Source organism: Anas platyrhynchos, chromosome 1 (assembly GCF_047663525.1).
Source record: "Anas platyrhynchos isolate ZD024472 breed Pekin duck chromosome 1, IASCAAS_PekinDuck_T2T, whole genome shotgun sequence".
NCBI classification, from domain to species: domain Eukaryota; kingdom Metazoa; phylum Chordata; class Aves; order Anseriformes; family Anatidae; genus Anas; species Anas platyrhynchos.
In genome coordinates this window covers 42749522-42772977 of record NC_092587.1, presented here as the reverse complement: position 1 = coordinate 42772977, position 23456 = coordinate 42749522, and the positions used below count along the sequence as shown (strand labels likewise).

Sequence of the window (23456 nt, the reverse complement as noted above, 5' to 3'; positions counted from 1 at the left end):
CCCCCGGGCCCCCCAAGCTGCGGGGCTCTCCCCTTCCCCCCGACGCCCCCTTTCCCGGACCCAGCCCGACACCCACGACCCCCCCAGCTCCCCCCGGGGGGGCTGTACAATTTTGGGGGACGGATGCCCCCCCCCCCCCCAAGCCGGCAGTGCCCGGTGCGGGAGGGGCGCGGGGGCTCCGGGCGCGGTCCCCGCCCGACGGGGCGGGCGCTCGGTGCCTGGCGCCCGGTGGCGGCGGGCCAGGGCCCGTGGCGGGCGGCAGAGGACTGCTGAAGGAGCTTCTCCGGTTTCCTCGGCGAGCATCCACCCAGCCCCGAGCCCTGCCCGCCCCGCCGCCCCCTTCCCTCCTCCCCCCCCTCCCCTTTTTCCTCCTCCTCCTCCTCCCCTCCTTCCCCGGTGCCGCGGCTTTTTGCTGCTTTCCCGGTTTTTTTATTTTATTTTTATTTTTTTTTTTGGCTTTTCTTCGCCCTCCCCTCTCTCCTTGCCGGAGCTCGGTGCCGGCAGCAAGGGGCAGAGGCGGGGATGGGGTGGCCCGGAGCCCCCAGCCCTCCCGGCCGCCCCGCTGCGCATCCCCGCCCCGGCCGGGGGCACCCGGGGGCTCTGCCCCGCCGCCAGCCTCGGCTCCTGCCCTGAACCCCCTTTTTTTTTTTTTTTTACTATTTTCATTTTTTGGGGGGCGAGAGGCGGGGCTCCGTCCCCTCTCACTTTGTTTTTCCCCCCCTTTTTTCTCTCTTTATTTTTTTTCCCCCTCTCTTTTTGCCCCCCCCCCCTCCCGTCTCCTCCTCGGGGGCATCTCCGCAGCCATGGGGCTGCTCCGGGGGGGCCCTCGCGGGGCGGGCGAGCGGCTGTAACCCCCCGGGGAGGGGCCAGACGGACACACAGCCAGGGCAAAGGGCTCGGGCAGGGGGTGGGAGATGGCCCCCCGGAGCCGCGGGCGGCTGCAGAGGAGCTACGTGGTGGGCATCTGCTGCCTGGTGCTGCTGGAGCCCGGCCGGGCGTGGGGCGCAGAGCCCAGCCCGGGGGGGCCCGGGGAAAAAAGCAGCAACGGGAGCCAGGCACCGGCCCTGGAGGACACGGCCCCCGCGCCCACCGAGCCCAGCCCGGGGGGGGACCGCTGCAGGGGCTACTACGACGTGATGGGGCAGTGGGACCCCCCCTTCAACTGCAACGCGGGCATCTACCAGTACTGCTGCGGGACCTGCGGGTACCGCTTCTGCTGCCAGTTCAAGCCCGGGCGGCTGGACCAGAGCGGCTGCTCCAACTACGACACCCCCAACTGGGTGAACACCGGGCAGCCCCCCGCCCGGGTGGACGAGCCCCCCGTGGACCCGGCGCGGGACAGGACCAACATGATCGTCTACATCATCTGCGGCGTGGTGGCCCTCATGGTGCTGGTGGGCATCTTCACCAAGCTGGGCCTGGAGAAGGCGCAGGGCCCCCCCACCGAGATGACCGTCTCCAGGTAAAGGGGCACGGCCCCCCCGCTCGCTGGCTGTCCTCCCCCCAAAAAAAAAATCTCCCCTCATTGCTGTGCTTCCCTGCACCACCTCGGGGTGTGTGTGTGTGTGTGTGGCACCGTGCCCCAGGCTGGGATGTCACCTCCATGGGGGGACCCGGGGCGCACACCCAGGGGACACCGCTGGGATGCCGGGCAGCTGCCCCTCGCCCCCAGCTCCAGCCCCTCGCTTTTTGTCTCCTTTCGGGCTCCCCTGAGAGCTGTGGCTCCAGGCAAACACTTCTGGTCCCGTTTCTGCCCCAAATCTTGGTGTGGGGCAGCGTGGCTGGCTTGGTGGAGAGGGACAGGGACAGGGACAGGGACAGGGACAGTGGCTGCGGCTCCTCTGCCTTGCTTCCCCCTCGGTGTTACATTCCCACAGCTCCTTCTCTTAGCGAGCCGTTTCTCTCCCTCCTTTTCTTTTATTTTTTTTTCCCCCTTTCACTTCTTTTCCCCCGAACGATCACATTAAATGAGTTTAACACTTCTCAGCGGCTGGCGGCAGCTCCAGCCTCCCAGGCACAGCCCTGCCCCTGCGGCTCTGACTCAGAGCTGTCCCTCCTCATCCTCCCCACAGCACACGGACACACGGACACACGGACGTGGTGGCAGAAGGAGGGCTGCAGGAGCAGGGCGAGGGCCAGGGGCTGCCCTGGGCTTCGAGCCTCAGCCGTTGCCGATCGGCAAGGTCTTCCTAGCAAGGACATCGAGCCTGGCAATGGACCCGTTTTTTGTGCCATTTTCTTCAGGGATTTCAGCTTAAAATTAATAATAATAAGAGCAGGCAGACAGAGCCCAAGGAAATAATTCTACCAGGACGATGTGGGAGGTGCTCTGGCTGCATCCTCCCTCGCGGGGACCTTCCCATGGGGTGCCCGCATGGGGCTGGGGTGGCCGCTGGGTGCCGCATCCCCTCCTGCACCCCTGCGCCCCGTCCCAAGGCCCTGCTGAGCACAATATTTGCACCCCACTTTTGGAGGAGGCTGGGCATGGGACAGAATGGGAATGGGGGCCCCAGTGCCTTCCTGAACCCAGCAAGGCAGTTTTTTTGGGGGGCTGTATGCTGTGCCTCCCCTGCACTTGGCGGGGAGCCCAGCCCGGCGTCTCTGTGTGCCCATGTCCCCCTCCCGCATCATCCGAGGCAGCGCTGGCACCCTGACAGGATCGATACGGCCCCGCCAGCCTCCCTGCTCCTCCCCTGCCCGGGAAGGGGGTGCTGTGCTTGGGCAGGGGCAGCCCCGGGGTGCCCACACCTGACCCCAGCTCTGTCTGCGGCCCCTCTCACCCCACCGGCCACCGAGGGGATTTGTTTTCTGCTGGTGGCCTCGGCACCATGCTTCCAAGGCCGCACATCTCCACGTTCCCCTCCTCTTCCTCTCCTGCACGGCCGACCCTTCCCGAGGAGCAGGGCAGCGATTCACCCCGCTCCCCACGAGCACGCTTCCAAACGCGCAGCTCCCTGCCCAGCACCTCCCTTTTTCCCCGAAGCCACTGATTTTTGGGACACACCCATATGGAGCAGGAGAAGGCAAGCTGCCCTCGGGTGCCTTTTTGGGGCGAAACCAGGAGCCTGCCGTGCTGGAGATCCCCAGCGGGGTGTCCCAGGGCAGGGCAGTGCGGTGGTGGCACTGTCTCCTCCAGCCCGTGCCCGGTGCCGTGCCTCAGCCCCAGCGCATGGGCAGTGCGGCCTCGCGTCCTGCCCGGTGCCGCAGGTTGGAGCTTCTCATTTGCTCCTCGGGAGCTGCAGCGTGGCCTCGGGCCAGCTCCCCGTTGCACGGCCGCTCTGGTTTCCGTTCCCATCCAGCCTGCCATCCCGCCCGTGGTTTTCTGCTCCCAGAGAGCACTTCCCGGTGCCCCAGGATGGCTCCGGCTCGGCACGGTCTGCCTTGAGCACCGCGTCGCCTCCTGCCTTCATGGCTGGTCCAGCAGGAGGTTCAGGCACCCCAAATGCTGTGGCCACCTCGTCCCCCCGTCCCCGTGCCCCCCGCGGGTCCGTATGGCGGCTCCCACCAGGCCTGCTCCTTCCTGCTTGGCTCTGGCTTGGCACCCGTCCCCATGCTCGCGCAGCGTGCCCAGGCCCTGTCTGAGTCAGGAACACCTGCCCGTGTTTTTCTTCAGGCCCCCGATCTCCAAGGATGTGAGTGAGGTCCCTTCAGGGCAGGGGGATCTGTTCGTATCCCCCCCAAAAAGCCCTACACCTATGGGCGAGAGCCCTGGGGACCCTGCGGGGAAAGGAGAGGAAGCAGCTGGGTCTCCCCACGCTTTCTGGGGTCCCGAAACCCATCCTTGTTCTGCACCTGACCCCGATGGGTGCTGCTCTGTGGGTGATGCAGGCACGGCGAAGACCCAGAAAAGGTGTTTGCAGGCAGCCGGCGAGCTGCCACCTGCCGCCCCGGCGCTGCGGGGGACGGGAGCGAAGCGACCCCGTCCCCGTCCCCATCCACACCCACGTGTGACCTGCCCATGCTGAGGGCTGGGGACACGCTGTCACCTCGTTTTCTGGCTCTGGTGGCTTCCCGCGTTGCCCAGGGGCACTGAGCTGTGTGCTGGGTGCTGCCGGGGAGCTGCCGCTGCCTTCTCGTCTTCCCCACGGCTCCAGGACTCTCCTCAGTGCTCGCTCCTGGGCTCAAACCAGGCTGGTTTGGGGGCACTGCCCTTTACCATGTTGCTGCAGTGCAGGTTTAAAGCTGCTCCGCTGATGTGCCCCACGTTCCCCACCTTGCTCCCCACCCCGGAGCCATCTCACAGCCGCAGACCTTTGGATAAGCTGATTTAATGCAACCTGACCTTCCTGAGCCCTCCCCAAGCCCCCAAATTAGCGTTTTCACCCCCAAAAAACACACCCAGTGAGCCAGCAGCGCCTTGGCACATGCCCTCCCCCCGGGCCACCGGGCTCGGGGACAGGGACAGGGACAGAGCCGCTCTCGCCGTTGCTGTCCGGGTGACTGCGGCCGGGGGCAGGCGTGTGGAAAAGAGCACTGATGGATTTCTCTGGAGAGGAAAAGTCGCAGCTAAAGGACTGCTCGAGCTTGGTAAACAGACCCGAGGAAAAAAAAAAAAAAAAAAAAAAGAAATAGGTCAAATCGCATCGGACCTCCCGGTGAAACGAGCCCGGCGAGCGGCGGCCCGTGGGGACATGTGGGGGAGCGGGGCCCTGGGGAGGCAGCGGCTGATGGTGTGGCAGCTCCCACCCTGACAGCCTCTGCCCCCGGCCCCACGGGAGCTGCCGGCCCCACACCCTGCCCAGCACGAGCCCTGGGCTCCCCGAGCTGCTGCGGGATGGCCCCGTGGGCAGGGAGCAGGGCTGGGGCAGGGCTCTGGGGGATCTGTGGGGCCGTGGTGGGTTGGCTGTTAAAGCATTGCTTGTGCTGTGAGGGCATGTGGAGAGCGGGGAGATTGCATTTGGGGCTTTAGGAAGAGAAGAGTTATGGGGTAGGGAGGTCTCTGTGCAAAGAGCAGCACTGGCGCTGGCTCAGGTCACGGCTGAGGTGGGCAGGCGTGGCTGGAGGCCTCCTGCCCCAGCAGGGCCCGGAGCCGGCTGCCCAGGGCCACGTCCTGGTGGCTTTTGGAGCTCTCCAAGCAGGGCGACCCCACAGCCTCTCGGGGCTGCCCACCCGCACAGCGATGTGTGTGATGCTGAACGGGGCAGCGCTGTGCCTTGTGTAATGGCGTTTAATGTTTCATGCTGCCGCGTACCGGGAGGGCGTCGCGAGCGGCAGCGCGTGCGCCAGAGCCACCTGTGCAGCCTCCTCCCCACAGCAGCACGAGCACCCCTCGCCCATCCCCTCCTCGGGGTCTGCCCCGCTTCGAAATGGCCCCGCTGCACATGGCGTGGGGCAGGCGGGGGGACAGCGGGACGGGAGGGGGGATGCAGGCAGCGGGGCACGGCCTGACGTCCCTCTGCCCCTTCCAGGACGCTCACCGACCTGCTGAAGCAGCCGGGCCACGGCCCCTCCGAGCACATCGACGGGCTCATGGGCAGCGTGCAGGTGCAGCTGGGCGAGGGGCTTGCCCGGGGGTCCCCCCGCAGCAGCGCAGGTAAGGCCCTGCCACCCCCAGCCCCTTCCCCAAACATCCCCCCGGTGCTGGGCAGGTGGGTGCCCAGGGAAAGGGTGGTGTGGGGGGAGCATGAGGGGCTCCGAGCACCCCTGAGCCCCCCACCACGGCTCTGCCCCCAGACAAGCTGCCCCTGAACAACGCGGTGGCCTCTGCCAGCGTCCCCCCCCTGGGGCGGCCCCACAGCCACGGCAAGCGCCTGCCCCCGACGGCTCCCAGCTACAGCACCTACGCCACGCTGACGGCTGGAGGTGAGCGGGGACAGGGTGTGGGGGCATGGGGGGAAGGGGGCAGCACCCAGGAGCCCCCCCAGACCCATTGCATCCCCCTGTCGGTGCCCCCAGTGCCACCGGAGGGGGTGTCACCGGTGTCTCTGTCCCCACAGAGAGCATCCCTGAGGACTTCTACAGGCATTTTGGGGGGCCGGAGGTGCCCCCCCCCAGCACCCTGCCCTTCCCGCACGCCGAGGGGCCGGGGCTACCCGAGGGCTGCCCCCCGCTGGGGGCCACCAAGACCAAGGGCCCCCCCAAGCCGTCGGGGGGCTGGGAGGGGGGCCCTCACCGCGGCCCCCGCCGGCCAGGCCCCGCCACCCCGCTGTACGGGCAGAGCTCGCGGCACCTGGCCACCAACAGCAAGACCGAGGTCACCGTCTGATGCCAGCCAGCGAGGAGGTGACACCGTGGCCGAGGAGTTGGGACCGGTCTCAGCCCACCACGAGGACAGGCAATGGACTCCAGACAGCGGGACCATGGGCACCCCTTCCCCACGGCCCCGGCCTCCCCCTTGGTAATAAACACGTTGAGGTGTACGGCTCCCGCGTGGCTGGGGGGACAGAGCGGGCACACAGGGTGACATGGTGACACTCGGCTTTATTGGGTAGATGGATGCGCAGGGGGCCCGGAGCTGGGAGCCCCCCCCACACCTCTCACCCTGCTGGGCTCCAGGGGGGAGCAGGCTTCCTCGGCAGCCTCCCGCCCCCCCCAGTTACAGTATGTACACACATATAAAAAACCGTAGGGACAGACGGGCAGAGAGGTTGGAAAGAGTAGAAAAAAAGGGCAAAAAGGCCCCCGGAGCAGGGGGGGAAAGTGCTGGCCCCGCTCACGGGTAAGGGACAAGAGGAAGGCCGAGGATGTCTCTTCTCCTCAGCTTCTCTGTGCCGGTTACTGCAGTACAAAACCACCCCACCTGCAGGCAGACCCGGGGCACGGGGAAATAAGGGGGGCACTGGGGTGAAGAGCTGCTGTGGTTTAATAAAAATAATAGGACGAGGAAGACCGAGAAGAGGAGGAGGAGGGCACAATCCGCCCCCAGCAGGAGCACGGAGAGGGACAAAGCGAGGTGCCCCAGGGGGATGGGGAGGGAGGGCAGCGCCGTGTCCTCCCCGCACTCGGGGGGCACAGGGCAGCACGCCTTGGGGAAAAATGATCCTCCAGCAGGGACGTGCACAGGGAAAAAGGGGGCTGCATGCCTCCCGAGGGCAGATTTCCTACTTGCAGGTGGGAAGGGGCTTCAGCCACCCAGCCCCGTCTTCCAGGCCTGCAGGGGCTTGGGGGCCACATAGGATAGGGAAGGGAATAAAATAAACTGTTTCTAAAAGTTCAATCCGCAACAAAAAGGCACACGGACACCTCGGGGGGGGGTGAGCAGAGCTCATTTCATCGGCCCCCACCCAGCTCCAGGCCCCCCAGGGGACCCCAAGCAGCGCACTGCTTGTCACAGCTGGCCGCAGACCCAGCCCCTGCCAAAAAGGGGAGGCCTGCATCGTTCCCTACACTTGGTAAAGTCACAAACACTCCTAAAAAAAAAAATAGCGGTATAAAAACAGTACAGAAACCCGACAGGCAGTGCTGGCCCCAGGTGGAGCACACCAGCGGGGCTGGGGCCAGGGGGCTCAGCTGGGCACCAGGTCCCCACGCACACAGCATGAGGAGGGGGGCACAGCCCCAGCCCCGGCCCCGCCACCAAGCTGCCGCCCGCCCCAGCCCCGCTGCAGCACCCCAGGCAAGCACAAGTGCGAATAAAGCTGCACCTGGGGCAAGATTAAAAAAATAAAACAACAAAAATCCCCTCCTGGCTCCCACCCCGGCGTGATCCCACTGGCACAACCCTAACCTAGCACTGCTTTTTTTTGTTTTTTAACCCCCCTCCCCTTTCTTTTGTTCCCCTCTTTATCCCCCAATTCCTTTCTCGACTCCGAGAAGTCCGGGCTGGGGGCTGGCGAGGCGTTAGGAGGCGGCGATGGCCGTGCCCCCGCTGAGCTTGACGATCATCTGCTGGCAGTCGTTGCAGGAGCGTTTGTCCCCCACCTTCTCCAGGGTGCGCGCGGCCTCGGCCAGCAGGACGGCGCGCTGGCCGGGCGACGAGAGGAAGGAGAGCGGGAGGTGGCGGCAGGCCAGCAGGATGGCCGTGGCTCGCTCCCTCTGCCCCGGCAGCGCGTCCAGCTCACCTAAACGCAAAGAGGGGACAAAAAGCTATCAGAGCTGCTGCCAGGACGCGAGCGAGTGAGCCGAGGTAAAAGCTCCCAGCCCCAGGGCTGACCTTGCTTGCTGCTCTGGGGCGTGCGGCGCCGCAGGCTGTGCTCCAGCAGCTGGTGGGTGCGCGTGGGGCTGGCCCCCGCCATCAGCCGCACCGTGGCCTCGTGGAGGAAGACCTAAAGGAAAAAGGAAGGCGGTGAGAGGCTGATGATGAACCCCCGGGGTGAAGAAGGGGCGAGGGACGGAGCCTCACCTTGCGGTAGGCGGGCCTGAAGCCGTGGGCCAGCTTGCGCAGGCTGCCGAGGTCCCGCTGGAAGCCGGTGAGCTCGGAGGCCGAGGCGTGGTAGGTCTCGCCCAGAGCCTGGCTGCTGCTCGCCTGCTTCTGCCACAGGCTGGTGCGGAGGGACAGCAGCAGGTCGCAGGCCAGCAGCTGGATCACCTGCGAGAGCCACGGGGCAGACACACAGCTTAGGGCAGCCCAGCCGCTGCCTGCACACCCCACAGCGGCGCCTCCTTCCCACCCGGATCCCTTTTTCCCCAGCTGTTGCTGCCCCCTAGAATCGCTCGCTAGTTTAGGTGCCCTTGGGAGACTCTACCTGTGCCGGGGAGGTGGAGAGTGCCTCTGTACTGCACTGCAGAAACATTGCACAGTTACTGGCGTCACATGCAATGCAACTACAATGCACTACAGCTGCCACCCAGCAGCGACAGAAGGGACCAGAACCGTCCCCCGTATGCCGCACAGGAAGGCTCCAGCTTTAGGTAACCCTGGGGAGAAAAAGAAACAAGCAACACGCGCGCTCAGGAATAGCACAGCACAGTCCCACTTCTGCGGGAGAGAGGGTTCAAGCGCTCTTGAAACAGAGCGGGTTTGACATAATGAGGTCCTTGTCGCACAGGTGTCAGCATCTTCCCCTCGGAGGATGGAGATGGAGGTTCTCCATGGGCCAATTTCAAAGTGGCCAAAGAAGAAACAAACAGAAGGGGTGATGGGGATTGGCAGGGTAGTGCTGCAGTGCTCCTCCATGCAGCAGGGAGGGAAAATATTAAATGCCCTTGGGACAGAAAAGGAGAAAGCATCCCCCTCGTTCCTATCAGATGCGGGATGAGCAGAGAACGCAGACGCACACAGGGAGGCGATGGCCCAGCCTCACAGCCACGACAGCGCACGCGGCCCCGCAGCTCACGGCCCTTACGTTGCTGAGGGTGGTGCTGGAGGCACCGCTGCTCATGTTCAGGCTGTTCCACAGGTGGCTGCTGGCCCTCTCGCAGTGACCCAGCGAGCTCTGCTGCCCGTCCACCTTCCCCGACAGCGAGGCCTGCATGGCTTTGCACAGGTGGAAGGTGGCTTTCACCAGGGCGTTCCTGGAAGAGAAAGGGCGCTGCTTCCGAGCGGTGCCGTGTCAGGGTGCCATGGGGCAGCCCCAAGGGCTGAGCTCACACAGCAGCCAGCATCAGCTGCCAGCCTCCCCCCTCCAGGAGCAGAGATCACAGCTTCTTAGGGAGGGAGACAAAAGATGGAAGTTGTTCCTCACCTACTTGAGCTACACAGAGAAAGGGAAGGGAACTGTCTAAGCAGCTTTCGTGTGATGTGAATCAAGAAGGTGGAACTGTCTTTTCCATCAGTGTGCAAGCTTTGATTTTCACAGAATCACAGAATGCTTTGTGTTGGGAGGGACCTTAAAGATGACCCAGCTCCCACCCCCTGCCATGGGCAGAGACACCTCCCACCAGCCCAGGCTGCCCAAAGCCCCACCCAGCCTGGCCTTGAGCACCTCCAGGGATGGGGCATCCAGAGCTGCTCTAGGCAGCTTGTGCCAGGGCCTCACCACCCTTTTGTGAGAAACCAAGTTGTGGTTTTGCTCTCTTTGGAGATCAGAGGGCTGGGACACCTCTCTGCATTCTGGTGGTGGCAGTGAGGTGTAATTAGAGCAAAACCAAGATGCCCCTAAGTGATTCTGCTCCCTCCCAGTTGTTCCTAGTGCACAGCTCCAGTGCTGGGCTATGTGCTACGAAAGAAGGAGGGGGAGTTTAGGAGTGGTACGAAGCCTACGCACTCGGACATCTCCAGGGATTTCGGCACACGCTCCACTTCTGTGAAATGTGACCTCACAGCTGCGTCGTCCCCTCTGAGCCAGCCGATGGACATGGCAACTGCTGCCGACCACCACCTGCACACCACGTCCGGGCCTACGAGAGCAGAGTCACGGGTTGGAGGAACGGGGTGGCACCCTGTGCCCCCACCACAGGGACAGGGGGAGCCTGCAGACCAAGCCCATCCCACAGGGATGCAGCTGCTGTGCTGGGGGAGCACAGAGCCACCAGGCAGCAAGCAAACACCCCGCATCTGACTGGGGGAAGAGGCTGGGATGCTGAGACTGCAGCTGGTCAGCAAGAACTTACCCTGTCTGCTTGTCTAGAAAAACCCCAATTTCCCTCCCGACAAGGATATGCACTCATCACCCCCAACCATCATTTCCTGCATTCATTAAGCATCCCCCCAAAAACCCCACTCCACCCCAGACTGCGTTTCTGCCACGCCTGGAGCTTGGGAGGTGGTGGGGTGGAGGGGATGGGTATTAGCAGTAGTTCCTGCAGCTGGCAGAGCTTCCATTTGGGCAGACTTACCCAGGGCTGACTTGAGCACAGAGTTGCTGGCAAAGGGCGGTGCTCCACTTCCCATCGAGTCCAGGAAAGAGTTGAGCAACTTCAGGTACTCCATCGCGCTGGAGAACTCACTGGAACAAGAAGCAAGGCAGAGCTTCGCTGTCACATCAGGAAGGACACACCAAAGCCTGAAGCTGTTTCTGAGCAGTCGATGAGCTTTTAAATAAGCCTGGCCCAACAAGCCAGCAGGTGGAGGCAGAAATTTCAAGCTCTACAGGTAACACAACGCTGTTGGACATGAAGAGACCTCCCAGAGTGGAAGTGCACAGACCAGTTCAAGGAGCACCACCAGCAGATCATCCTGGTGTGCCTGCAGGCATCTCACCGCTGCTCCAGAGCTGCTGCCACTCTGGACTTACCCTCCCTAGTCAGGGCACAGCCTGCTCCCCCGTCCCTAAGTCCTTGAAAAAGGGGGCACCACTATCAAGGGAGGGACTAGTCTGAGTGCACCAAGAGGATTAAAGGCCGTAATAGACTTTTCAAGTGAAAGATGATCCACGTTAGCACTTAGTCAGCACCCCACGTTCCACAAGCACTGAACAGAAGCTGCCAGCATCCCCTCCAGTGCCTTGTATCTGCTGACGGACATGACATATGTTAGGAGTTGATTACGGGCTCCCTTTCAATCACTGCCTCCAGAAGAGGCCGAACGACGCTCCTGCTAGTGACTATTTGCATATATGCAAATGTATCTGAATGCAAGTGACAATGCATTCACAGTGCTGGTCAGAGAAACTGGAGTATGTGGCAATGATCTGATTTCCTTGGACATGCTACAGAGGAGGATCCTGAGCTCCTGCCCCTAGAGGGAGAAAAACGGCTGGCTGTGTTAGGTACAGACAGTCCTCCCAGGGACAGGACGGGACTTCCACAAGCACACTGACAACCCACGTCAATCATACGAGTCCTCCTACCTTTTCTCACCACCAGCAGCATGTGACCACAAGCAATTGTACTGTGCAAGCAATTAGACTGAACTGCTGCTCCCTGTCTGCAACTACGCTAGAAAACAGATGCAAGATTGAAAATAAAGCTAAATGTACACAGTTCTCTCTTACACATCCAGAGAAAATAAGTCACCTTCCCACCTAAGGCATTTACCCCGGCTCTTTTGGGAGACATGGCGCAGCACAAAAAGCTGCTCCGATCCCCACAAATTTTCATTTTTCATCGGGCGAGATCACTTGGCAGAAGCCACCGACAATTTCAGCCAGCATCTGCTCTCCCACTCCTGCCGGAGGTTAGTCTGATTTTTCACTGCTGGTAAACACAGCACTTTGTTCAGTTACGAAAATACTTCTCATGCGTAACGCGGGGAGCCAGCTGGGTCACTCTCTAACATGCCAAGCCTTTATGCTCCTACAGCCTTGGACACATGCTCTGGTCAACCGAAGCGATAGGGCCATGCTAATTTTAGCGTTTCTGAACATTGTGCTCTCGGCAGAGAAAGTGCCACCCAGTTCAAGAATCGATCAGGACAGCAGCAGAAATCCCCGTTACAGCTGGTAACGAGTCAGAACTGCACCTGTGAGTGCAGGGGTTTTCATACGAAGAGGCAGAGCTCACCCTGCTGATAAGCTGTGGTGGTCAGGTTCAGCTCGCCGTGTCAAGCCCTGGTTAAAGACTAACCACTCCGCTGGCCACAGAGCACTCAGTTCACGATTATCCGCTCAGTTTTCAGAGTCTACAGCTGCCCCAAGCAGTCCCCAGCACAGGAACTTACCACTGTTCCTCCTCCTCTTGTCCCACCACCTCTTTCCTAGTCTGAGGTTTCACAAGTGAATCCACAGCTCTCTCCAGCAGGTTCTCACAGAACGCCTGATGAACTTGTGCAATGGGATCCGCTACAGAGAAAGAAAACAAACTTTTTCTTATCTGCAGTGGCAGCCACGCCTCCTGATAGAGACAAGGGCAGCTGTAACGAAGAATCCCATTTTAGGAGCAAGAGGAAGAGCGGTAGAGGGAAATTCCTGAGGGAATTACTGCAAAGACTTACGAAGACTGAGTTTTGAAGGCCTTTTTAACAACAGGTTTTACTAACTATGAGCCATCAGATTTACTAATTATCAGGACAAACACAGCACAGGGAGGTCACACAGCCAGAGCACGAGCGGCTCTCACCAGGGTTCCTCTGGGTGCAGTACAGGCTCTCCTTGGCAGCAGACTTTACCGTCCAGCTCCGCTCCACAAAAAACTTCTGTCCCAGGGGGTGGCACAGCCAGCGCAGCGAGTCGGGGATGGCGCTGCGCTCCGAGCTGCAAAGGCTCTGAGCCTGGCTCAGGAAGTAGCTCTAGGGAAAGGAGAGACGAGGGCTGAGAACAGCACCCAGGGAAAGGCACACCACCAGGGACCAGGGCTGCAGGCTGCAGAACAGCAGCGCTAACAGAGGCGCTGTGCCTGCTCGCAGCCCTTCCCAGAGCTCTGCCTGGAGGTGCAGAGGACTCCCTCACTCACCGCCAGGAAGCCCAGCTTGCCCCCGCAGCGGGTCTTCAAGCCAACAGCGGCCGTCAGGTGGATTTCGGCCATGGTGCTGGGGGGGATCTTTTCTTCCGCACACTCGGCCAGATTCACGGCGCACAGGGCCATGTGCAAGCCAGAGTAAGCGGAGCTGGAGGGAAGTTTACCTGCACCAGAAGAGACAGGAGAATGGTTAACCCAAGGCACGCTAGCACCAGCTACTTGATAACAATGCAGTTTGTAGGGGCACTGTCCCAGGCAGACAAATAAGAACCAGCTGATACCCCAAGCCCCACACCTAGTCTGCTTTCCCACAACAGAGGAGCTATAACCAAATCTTCCCTCCACAGATATTAAGGGTGACATTTACAGCTGTGCTTCTGCAAGATGCCCTCCATAGCAAAAACTACTCCCCCCAGAAAACGTCCATAAGTTTTATCTCACTATATTTATCACCATGACAGAACCAAACTCCTTTGCAGTCCACACCTCTACAGATATCTACACAGACACTCTTAAATACAAGAGCATTTTATTGTTGTCCATGGTGGCATAACTACAGTTCACACAGCAAGAGTAGGAAGTTTAACCTGGATTTCTGATGGGCTTGTAGCCTATTAAAATTACAAATTAGTTTGCCAAGGAAGCAGCAAAAACAACTGTTCACAAGGAACATTCAAGCACTTCCTCAGTACATGTGCACATGCCCAGGTTTTCGAAGCGCATCAACACCAACTGGCCATCTGCGCTTCACACAGCTTCAGAAATTTGACTTTTTTCCAAACAATTAACCCTAGCCCCTGCTTTCACATCACATTCCCAAGTGACAGGACTGAACCAAGCGGCAGAAAACGACTGGATTCAATCAACTGCTGCTTGGGACGGACCCTAAGCCACCTCTGCAGGCTGGTGAGGACGTAGCAGGACACTGCTGTTGCTTCAGCCATTCCTGCAGAGCCCTTTCTTTGCAGGAACAGCCCTGAGCTTTCTCATTTAGTTCAACGAGGCCAGTGTTTCTGTTGCCTCAGCCCCTACCTGTTATGTGGAGCTGGTGGAGCTTGTGATAGGCTAGAGCTGCATCCCGGGCGCTGGTCTTGGCCTCGTCCTCAGAGCCCGCCGTGGCCTCCCTGGCCCGCCACTGGTGAGAGGTCCTCTTCAGCAGCCACCGCACCAGCGCCAGCTTCTGCAGGCTGTAGCGGATCACGTTCCACGACAGGCTGCACGCCAGGTCCAGGCGGGAAGCCGGCAGTGCTCGGCCCAGGACCGACAGGCAGGTCTGCAGGTTGGACGCCGCTGCAGCGAAATCCCCCTGCGAACATCACAGCCAAAGGTGAAGCCACAAAAAGCACAACCACAGCCACACCTCAGGACCTCCTCAGCATTGGGAGCAAGGCAAACCGATGTGCAAGCTAGGGCAATGTCTTCAGATGAGGGAGTCACCGTAATTTCAGTAAACACGAGGGCAGCTTACACCAGCTTCAGATCTGGCCCAGCTGGTAGCTTCCGCTGAGCTACCATCAAAACACGCCTGTGCTACAGAAAAGACTCTCTCCAGCACTGACTGGTTGCCAGAATCGGGGCAGGAACCAAAACCCTGCTTCCAAAGGCTGCCAGAAGATGCAGGAGCAAGGCACAAGGACAGAACCCAGGAGCTCTAACAACCCCAATGCCTGTGCCGCACTAATTCAGGCCGAGGGAGAAGAGCAACCTGCTCAAGACAAACAAGCTCCACTGACTTCTCAGAAAATCAGACCTGCTACCACCCAGAAATACCAAAATTCTTGCGAGTGTCAGGCACTGCCTCGTTAGGTCACGTTTGCCCGCGCCCCCTCCTACAGGACACGTTTGATGTGAAATGAGCCAGCTCTACCCGTGCCAAATCCAGGTCTGCCTGCTTGCGGTGCCTCCAGAAGGTGACCGACGACCTCGAGTGCAAGCGGGTCACTGGCTCTCCGTGCACGAGGAGCTTCACGAACACGCTCAGGACAATCACTCCGTTCACGAGCCACAGGATCAGTGTGGGCATCATCCAGCCAAACCACCCGCCGGCATCTGCAACGGGCATCCCAAAAGGAGAGTGAGAAGTTGATCCGCACACTGAAAGGCTGCTTGCAACAGGATGAGCGTGGGCTCACCCAGACCAACAAGGATGTATTGCTCTGTTTGCAAAACTTGATACTACAAGCGGTAATTCAATCAGAAAACACCTGCATCGACACCTCCTCAGCAACTCCAAGCCCCAGCACTCCTAACCAAATCACAACTGTTATTTTTACAAGACTGTTTTACAAAAACTGAGTCAGCACTTCTAAAATTACCTTAACGCAAGACATTCTAAGCAAGCTATCAGATCCACCCATGGGTATTCAATATCTCAGTGTTGTTTTCCAGACTTAATTAAGTTTACAAAGCAACACTGAAGCACGCTGACCAGCTGGGGAAGTGACAAGATGCCTGCAGAACCTCCCACACTCACCTAAGCTGCTGTCCTCTCAACTGCAAATGGCATGGAATAAGGACAAGAAACAAGCCAGCTTCAACACCTTACAACAGCACGTTCCTGAAGTAATTCTTCAGGCAATACTCAATAAGTTACAAAAATCAGTCAGCTGCCTTAAAAACAAACTAAAGGTGAAGATCCCTCAGAGAGATCCCAACTCGTAGCACCCTAACTCGTTACCTGACTCAATGGTCAGCACGCTCCTGCCAGAGCCGTGGCGCACGAGGCTGTCAGACTCTGGGCTTCCTCGGGCATCCAGAAGGGATGTTAGAGGATTGAAGGAGAGGCACAGGAATGTGAGGGCACAGAGGAGGATTCGAGAGCGGTCCACCATACCAAGAGCCACAGGAGGAGAGTCAGGCTCGTCTTTAACCTTCAGAGAATTTGTTGTAGCAAGAAAAAAGAAGAAAAATATTATTAAATATTTATAAATATTATAAATATAAATAAATATATAAATGTTATAAGAATATTATAAATACTCTTAAGTATATTAAATTCTAATACTATTTAAAACAAAAAAATGCTTAAGAAGGAAAGAGAACAAGTTTTAAAATTTGTTTAAGACCAAGACCAGTAAGAACTCTGGTGGAGCTTGCCCTAGCTTAGTAAGGTAAGGCTGAAGTACCAGAGTGCCTTCACCTTCCTTCTGCTCCCAATCATTCCAGTTACCATTAACCGGATCCCTGCTTTAGGCCAGGACTAATTTTTCTCTTCTGAGGGTCTCCCTCAGGACCAAGTTCTGTGATACCCACAAAATGAGCCCATCAGCTGAAGGTAGCTAATAGATCCCTGCAACTGTGGTTATTCACAGTCCCATTACCCAGAGCTGAGCTGTCATTCTCTTCTCCAAGTTCTCCTGCTGTAATCATTGGGCATCTCTTGAGAGCCATGGGTCGTTTTGGGTCATGAGTTTGGGACTCATTCACCACGAGTCCACAGAGAAGCTACAGGAGCTAAAGTCCAAGCTAAGTTCTTCTAGCAGCTACAGTATGGTTCAGACAATACAGCTCAGGCAATAGTCTCAATCATTCAAAAAAATAAAAACAAAACACACCCATGCACCTTCCTCATCCTTCCAATGTTTCTCTGACACCTACAGCTCTGCTTGGCAGATATCTACTGGCTCCACTCTTGAGTTAGGAGAATTCAAACTCTGGCCCCTACATATCCCCGAAGCAGACGCCTTGAATTTGATGAATCCAGCCACAAGTACCTTTGCATCGTCAAGGAGTGGGCTTCCCGGCTCCGAATCGATGGAATAGGGAGAGAAGCCAGCCTGGGATCCCGAGTCAGAGGCCGGAGGAGACATCAGCAGAACGTTCTGGTTGAAGTCGTCTATCTTCAGGTCTGCATCATTATCAACCAGACTGCTTAGGTCAATGCCCTTCAACAGCTCTGCAAGAATCAGAGCGCATTATGCACATGTTTCTCCATCCTGCATGCTGCCAGTCTCGCTCAGATTGGCTCTGCCCCTGCAGGAATACTGCCACCCTCACCACAGTCCGCACCCATCTACCTTTGCCAACGACAAGAAACTGCAAGAGGCAGCCTACATCCCTGCTGACCGCCTCCCTCCTGTGCAGCCTCCACAACTTACTGTTTTTCTGGTTAGCCAGCTTCAGAACCATGTTCTCCTGTCTCAGTTTATGGTTGGCCTGCTGCAGGTATTTAATGTAATCGATGGCTTTGCGCAGGACACCAGACTTGTGCATCTGCAAGGAATTCAGACAAGCAGAACACAGTTTATCCTCTGAGCTCCAAAAGGCCCACTCGTGCTCATAAGGGTACCACAACCCTTCATATCATGAATGCAAACAAAAGTGTTGAGAACCTCTTGGCAGCAGCAAAATAAATAAAATAAAATAATGGCAAGGTATCCTACTTTGAAAGGCACACAAGGACTGGACAACAGGACTTGAGTCACTGTACCTGGGATCTCTCTAAGTTTTTACTTAAGTTCTCTCTATGAGAAGAGAGATCTCAACTTCAGATTTAAGGTGGTGTTGTTGATTTGTTTTTTAAAGACAGTACAGTGGAAACAGATAAATGTTCAAATTACAGGAGTTCATGTCTCAACTTCAAACAGGAACAGTCCTTAGAAATACCATAGTTTTGAAGTGAAGAAGTGGCTCTCTTCTGAAATGGAGCAAGCTGCCACCTGTTAACCATGGCCAACTGAGATAACATGGTTTAACTGAGACAACCATTTCTCTCTCTGCCTCAGTCCTTTGTCCATCCCCACAAAAATACATGCTTCGAGAAGAGGCTGACAAGTCTACCTTGGAAACGGCCCTAACACATTTTGAATTGAAGCCACTTTACATAACCAATATTTTCAAACCTAAAGCTTCGACCCAGCAACAGAAGGTGACTTCACTAATGCATGTGCTTGTGCAGAGGCCATGTAAACACATGGGTATCAAGAACATCACCATTCTTCCTGCCAATATGGGAAAAGCCAACAGCACAGCCCTGAACACAGGCCACAGGTGGTGCAAGAAAGTTTCTAGCATTTGAGTGAACAGGAGCTTTTCCAACTCAGTATCTACTGGAATCCAGTTGGAAAGCTCTGTGCAAGACACTGGTTTAGATTTTATAGCAGCATTTAACCTTCCTTTTATTTTTTTGAAAAACCATAACTGCAGCAGAAGCAAAAAATCCTCATCCCTACTTCCCTAGTGCAGTTACAAGGAAAAGGAAACGTAGATGATGCAAGTTCTGGTTTGGCAGAGTTATCAAGACATTCACTTTGACATTCTTTGTAGAGCACCTATTTAAGCTAGGCCTAATGCAAGCTATACCTTATATGTTTGTTCTGATTTCCAAGAAACAGGATTGATAACAACATTTTACAGGTGACCTTTCCTGAATGCAATTATCAAGCTTTCCATTGCACAAGTATTCCACAAGTCTTATCCCAACACATGCATGCACACCACTAACAGCAGTACGTACCCAACTGCTCCATTTGGTAGAGCAACAAGCACCCGAGGACACAAGTATTCATGACACCAGGTTCCACATCTTTACCTTGGCATCTGTCCCCATAATGAGGTCCTTCAGCTCAATGATCTTATCGTTTATAGATGACCGATAACGCTTCTCGATGATGTTGTGAGTTGTTCTCCTCTCGCCTTCTTTAGGTGGTTCTGGTTGCTTGACACCCCCGGGAACTTGTTTGATAGGCACCTTTTCTTGCCCCATCATCACTGGCATCGTGGTCAGAATGGTCCCATTGCTCCCAACAAGGGTCTACAGGGACAGGGCATAGGAAGTGTCAATAGCAATCAGCTGATACACATGAGATTTACTATGGTAAGAGCAAAATGAATACAAAGAATTCAGCAAAGTTCAAAGAGCTCAAAAACAAAGGGGCAGGCCAGTGTCTCCCCAAGGACACCATCACCCCAACACTTTCACCAATATCATACTCTTTTCATCCACTAACTAAACAGAAATGGACCAAGGTCCTTTCTTGCTCCTCAAATCCTTCTGCCCCACCTCTCTAAATCCACCCCTTCCATGGACAAAGGAAGTTGTTAGACCATCAACAAGCAACACTACCTCTGAACCAATGATGTCAGAAAGGTTCTGACTGCAGAAAGACAAACTCTGGCTTGAGTGATGCAGTTAATTTGAGTTAGATTATATGAGGAAAAAAGTAGATCCCTGATGACTTTAAGTTACAAAAATGCCTTAAGATGAGGAATCAAGGCAACAAGTGTTACATGCTGGTGTGAAAAGTCCAGACTTGGTCACCTAAGTGTAGACAAACCAAAGCAGTATGTGCTCCACAGTAAAAGATGAATCCCACCAGAACGGTTGCACAGAGGTGCTTCTAGGATCATCAGTGTAAAGAAAAGAATTTAGACGACTTAAACAAGTAAAACAAGATTGGGAAGGGTACAACTGGCCACTAAAGTACAACCAGGATCGGAGAAGCTGTTAGGGAAAGGAAGAGTTATTTACACTAAAAGTCAGACTGATGGAAATGAGAATAAACTAGCCGCAAAGAAATGTAGGAACAATTTTGACTCTGAAATGGTCTTCCAACTGGGATAGTAGAAATTAATTTTGTTTCATTTCACTTATTTGTCAAGTTTCAGCTTAAAGCCTTCCACCTCTCTTTGGATAATCTCCAGGAAATTTCAATGTGTTCAGAACATTTTGTGGATTGTGTGTCTGACAGACACACTCACATGAACCTCACCTCCGTGTGAAAGTGCCGCCTAAAAGCGAGCAAATCGACAATTTTAGGCTGGCTGCTAACAAGTACACAGCACGCCTACTATGTTATGCGGAAGTCAGAACTTCAGTCCAGACTTGCAAGATTATTTGTCTCCAGCAGTAAATATTTGAACAGAAGGATCTGTGCAGAACGCAGAGGACCATGATAAAAGCATCTTTGGGGGCACAAGCCTCTCCGAGTGAGTAACAAGTTATGACCCTGAAGCACAGGAGCCATCTCAAATAATGATACTGAATCCTCGCTGCAAACGCCCTTTGAGGAGTAGTTTAATTAGTTTTTATGTTCGACACACTGCTATTAGTTGCTACTGAGGGAGAAAAGAAGGTCCACAGCTATTCCAAGTCAGCTACCTTTCAGTGTCTTCCACAGAGGTTAAAAACCGCATGGAATTCTTAGGTCATACTCTTCTCCTTGTAATACCAGAAAAAGGTAAACAGAAATGTGCCCTTGGTCTTCGCTTACTGGCCATGGGAGGCTGCCAAAAATGTACAATCTGTGTATTTAGCCTTGGCAGAAGCAGGGTATTACTCACTTTGGACACAACCAGAGCAGCACTTGGAAACCCTCCCATCCGCATCACCGATGAACACTAAACTCCAACCCTCCTTCTCCTACCAGGGGAAATAACGCCAGAAAGGGGAAGAAGAAAAAAAAATGTTCAGGGTGGTACCTGCAGAGCTGTGGTCTGAATAGGAGTGGTGAGCGCTGTGAGCGCCGGATTCTGCACCGCAGCCATAACGGGATTGCCATCCGCCTTCAGGGTGGTCAAGACGAGGGAGTCCGTCTTTATGATCTGGGGCTGGACCAGAACCTGCGTGGAAACAGCCACGGATGAAGGGACGAGTAGGCACACGCTCCTCTGCTGATCTTGGTAGCCAGAGGCAGGCGATGGCACAAGCATAATGCCACATCTCGGTGAGTGAACCACCAGCAGGACCACTACAAATTTCTTCCACCTCGCACCTTGTATCACTGGGATGGTTTTTGGACATGCCAGAACCTGGTGCAAGCCCTCACAATGAGAGGGTCTGCACAGGATGTCAAGCAGATCAAAACCAACAGTTATTTTGCCATAACACAACTTGTGCTTCCTTTTTCGAGTACCTTGTTGGTGCTCACATGTAAAGAACATTACAGATGACTTAATACGGTTAAACCAGAGTAACTTTTCCATGGTGAGTGCCAAAACCACTTTTATCTGACATAGAAACACAAGGCTGTTGCCCTCACACGTGGGTTTTAAAACAAGATCATATGACAGTGTAGCAACAAAAAAGTGAAATAAACCATGGTGGAAGAACCAAAATAAAGCATCACCTTATTGTCAGTCTCTCAGTAAGTGGCAGTGGACTTGAAAAAGAAGGAGCAGGACAAAAAGAAGCAGGGAAAACTCAAAGGAAACTCATTTAAATGAGGTTTCTCCCCCCAGGGCCCCCCCGGCCATACCCACAGGAGCACCCCACAGCCCCTGCACTTACTGGGACCTGCTGGACCTGCGGCGCAGCCACCGTCTGCACCGTGGCTGGCGCCAGCGTCTGGATGGTGCCACCGGCAGCCTGCGTCAGCACACGCTGCGCCTGCACCGCCTGCACCTGCTGCTGGATGGCCACCGGCTGCACCTGCGAGGACGTCACCAGGCTCTGCACCTGAGGCTGGAGGACTGCAAAGCAGGGGAGAGGTCAGGAACAGCCCGCAAACGCCCAGGTCCTTATTTTGGAGAGTGTAAATGCTCCCCGATTCACTCCTCCTCTTCACAAAGTTTCTCCCCAGGCAGAGCCCACCTAACACTTCCCACAGGCTGCTCAGAACCCAGCTCCTGCGAGAGGACCCTGCACCTCAAACAGCAGCTTGCCAGGACGCACAGAGCATCAGCTGAGCGAAAATGAAGCCAAAGCCCTGCAGGTCTGGCAGCTCAGGGCCCATCACCTCTGTTACGTTACACAGCACGCCTAACCAGTGCCTCCCTGCCTGGGTCTTGGGGGGTCCAACCCAGCCATAGGAGATGCCACAACAGAGGACACCAAGAGGTGGCAGAGGACAATTTACGATCTCCTTTATGAAAGCTGCTCATGCTCGCTCAGTCAAAGCCACATACACAGAAGAAACACCCCACAGGCTCACCACGGCCAAGGACACCTGTGGGACCAGAACTGTGCATGTGCTGCGAGCACTGCCCCACCCCAAGCCCTACCTTGGAAACTGGTGGCTGTGTTCTGGTATATGACAGGCTGCTGGATGATCCTGGTCTGGGGCGCGGAGCTGAAGGTGGGGGCGATCATCACCGTCTGCTGCTGGAGCTGCGGCTGCAGCTGGGGCCGGGGCTGGAGCAGCGGTGCCGGGCGCTGCGGGGGGGCCTTCACCGGGACGCTCTGCAGCTGTGGGGAGGCGGCAGGCGGTGGGAAGGGCTGCAGGGGCGCCTGGCCATAGGGGCGCGGGGGGTCCAGGGTCCCACTGCTGCTGCTGCTGCTGCTACTGCTGGTGGTGGTGCTGCTGCTGCCGCCCTGGAAGGTGCCGCACAAGGGATCCGAAAACAGGTCCGGGAAGTCCCCCGCCTGGTTGCTGACAAACTGCAGCATCTCTGCAAGGAGGGAAACGTTCGGTGCGTTTTTATGGCGTGAATCAGCGGGGCAGGACTCACAGGAGTGCACACACACACACGAGGCAGCCACGGGTGCTCCCGAAGCCCCAGAGGTAGCACGAGGCCAGCCTCACACCTCCGGGCAGGAGCCAAGAGGTGGCCAGAGACTGGGAACAAGAGGCAGAGCGCTCTGACAGCGTCCTGCAGGGCTTCAGGATCCAGGCAGATCCAGAACACAAACCCACCTCCAACAGACTGGAAGTGCTCACCTCAACCTGGCTTCACTTTCACGTTTAAGGGAAAAGAGGGGAAGCACCCCAAGGAAATAACGCGTTACAGAACTTCAGCAGAGAAATGCGTGCGTGTGTCTGAGCAGAAAAAAACCTGTTTCTTATTTTTATTTTTATTTTATTTCTGAGCACGCCGCCTGCTCACCGCTGTGCTGGGGCAGCCGCCCAGCAGCCCCCCCCACCCCACCTCCCCCAGCAGCTCCCGGGGGGGGCTCGGAGCGGCTCCCAGCCCCACAGCCGGGGCTCCCCCCCCCTTCCCCGTTGGACCCGGCTTTAAGGGCTCCCCCCGGTGCCCCCATGCCCCCCGGTGCCCCCCGGCAGCGCACCCACCGTCGATATCTCCCAGCGTCAACTCGTCGCCCAGCTCGGTCAGCGTGTCCATGCCGTCGGTGCCCAGCTCCCCGCCGCCCTCCATGGCCCCGTTGCCGTTGCACCCCCCCCGGGTCCCGGTCCCGTCAGGCGGAGGCTCCCGGCTCGCGCCGCCGCCCGGCCGCCATCTTGGCGCGCCCCCGGCCGCCCCCACGCGTTGTCCGTGAGACCAGGCCGCTGCCGCCCAATGGGCGCGCGCGGCGCCGCGTGGCGTGAGGCCGCGTCACCGATCAGCAGCTGCCATTAGCATGCGGGGCCACGCCCCCCTCATCTGAATATTCATGAGGAGGGGGCGTGGCCACGCGCGGTAAAGGC

At 57.0% G+C, this 23456-nt stretch overlaps 2 protein-coding genes across 3 annotated transcripts; one reads left to right on the top strand and one right to left on the bottom strand.

The window, feature by feature from the left end:
• The first annotated feature begins 385 nt into the window (after positions 1-385).
• On the top strand, positions 386-6549 carry SHISA8 (shisa family member 8). The gene is made up of 4 exons (XM_027453930.3): positions 386-1462; positions 5409-5533; positions 5674-5802; positions 5937-6549. The coding sequence occupies exons 1-4, from the start codon at positions 915-917 to the stop codon at positions 6203-6205; spliced, it is 1071 nt and encodes a 356-aa protein (XP_027309731.3). The 5' UTR covers positions 386-914; the 3' UTR covers positions 6206-6549.
• Positions 6401-23310, bottom strand: SREBF2 (sterol regulatory element binding transcription factor 2). Of its 2 annotated transcripts, none has more exons than XM_027453912.3 (19): positions 23103-23310; positions 22096-22482; positions 21383-21564; positions 20575-20715; positions 18686-18907; positions 17253-17367; positions 16869-17050; positions 15833-16025; positions 15023-15204; positions 14188-14461; positions 13150-13319; positions 12817-12985; positions 12419-12539; positions 10657-10766; positions 10086-10218; positions 9225-9393; positions 8282-8467; positions 8093-8204; positions 6401-8000 (listed from the first exon to the last, which is right to left on the bottom strand). In XM_027453912.3, the coding sequence occupies exons 1-19, from the start codon at positions 23185-23187 to the stop codon at positions 7780-7782; spliced, it is 3354 nt and encodes a 1117-aa protein (XP_027309713.2). In that variant the 5' UTR covers positions 23188-23310; the 3' UTR covers positions 6401-7779. The 2 variants fall into 2 exon arrangements, with proteins under 2 accessions (XP_027309713.2, XP_027309718.2); XM_027453917.3 differs by having other exon boundaries at positions 16869-17002.
• Between the last annotated feature and the right edge of the window lie 146 nt (positions 23311-23456).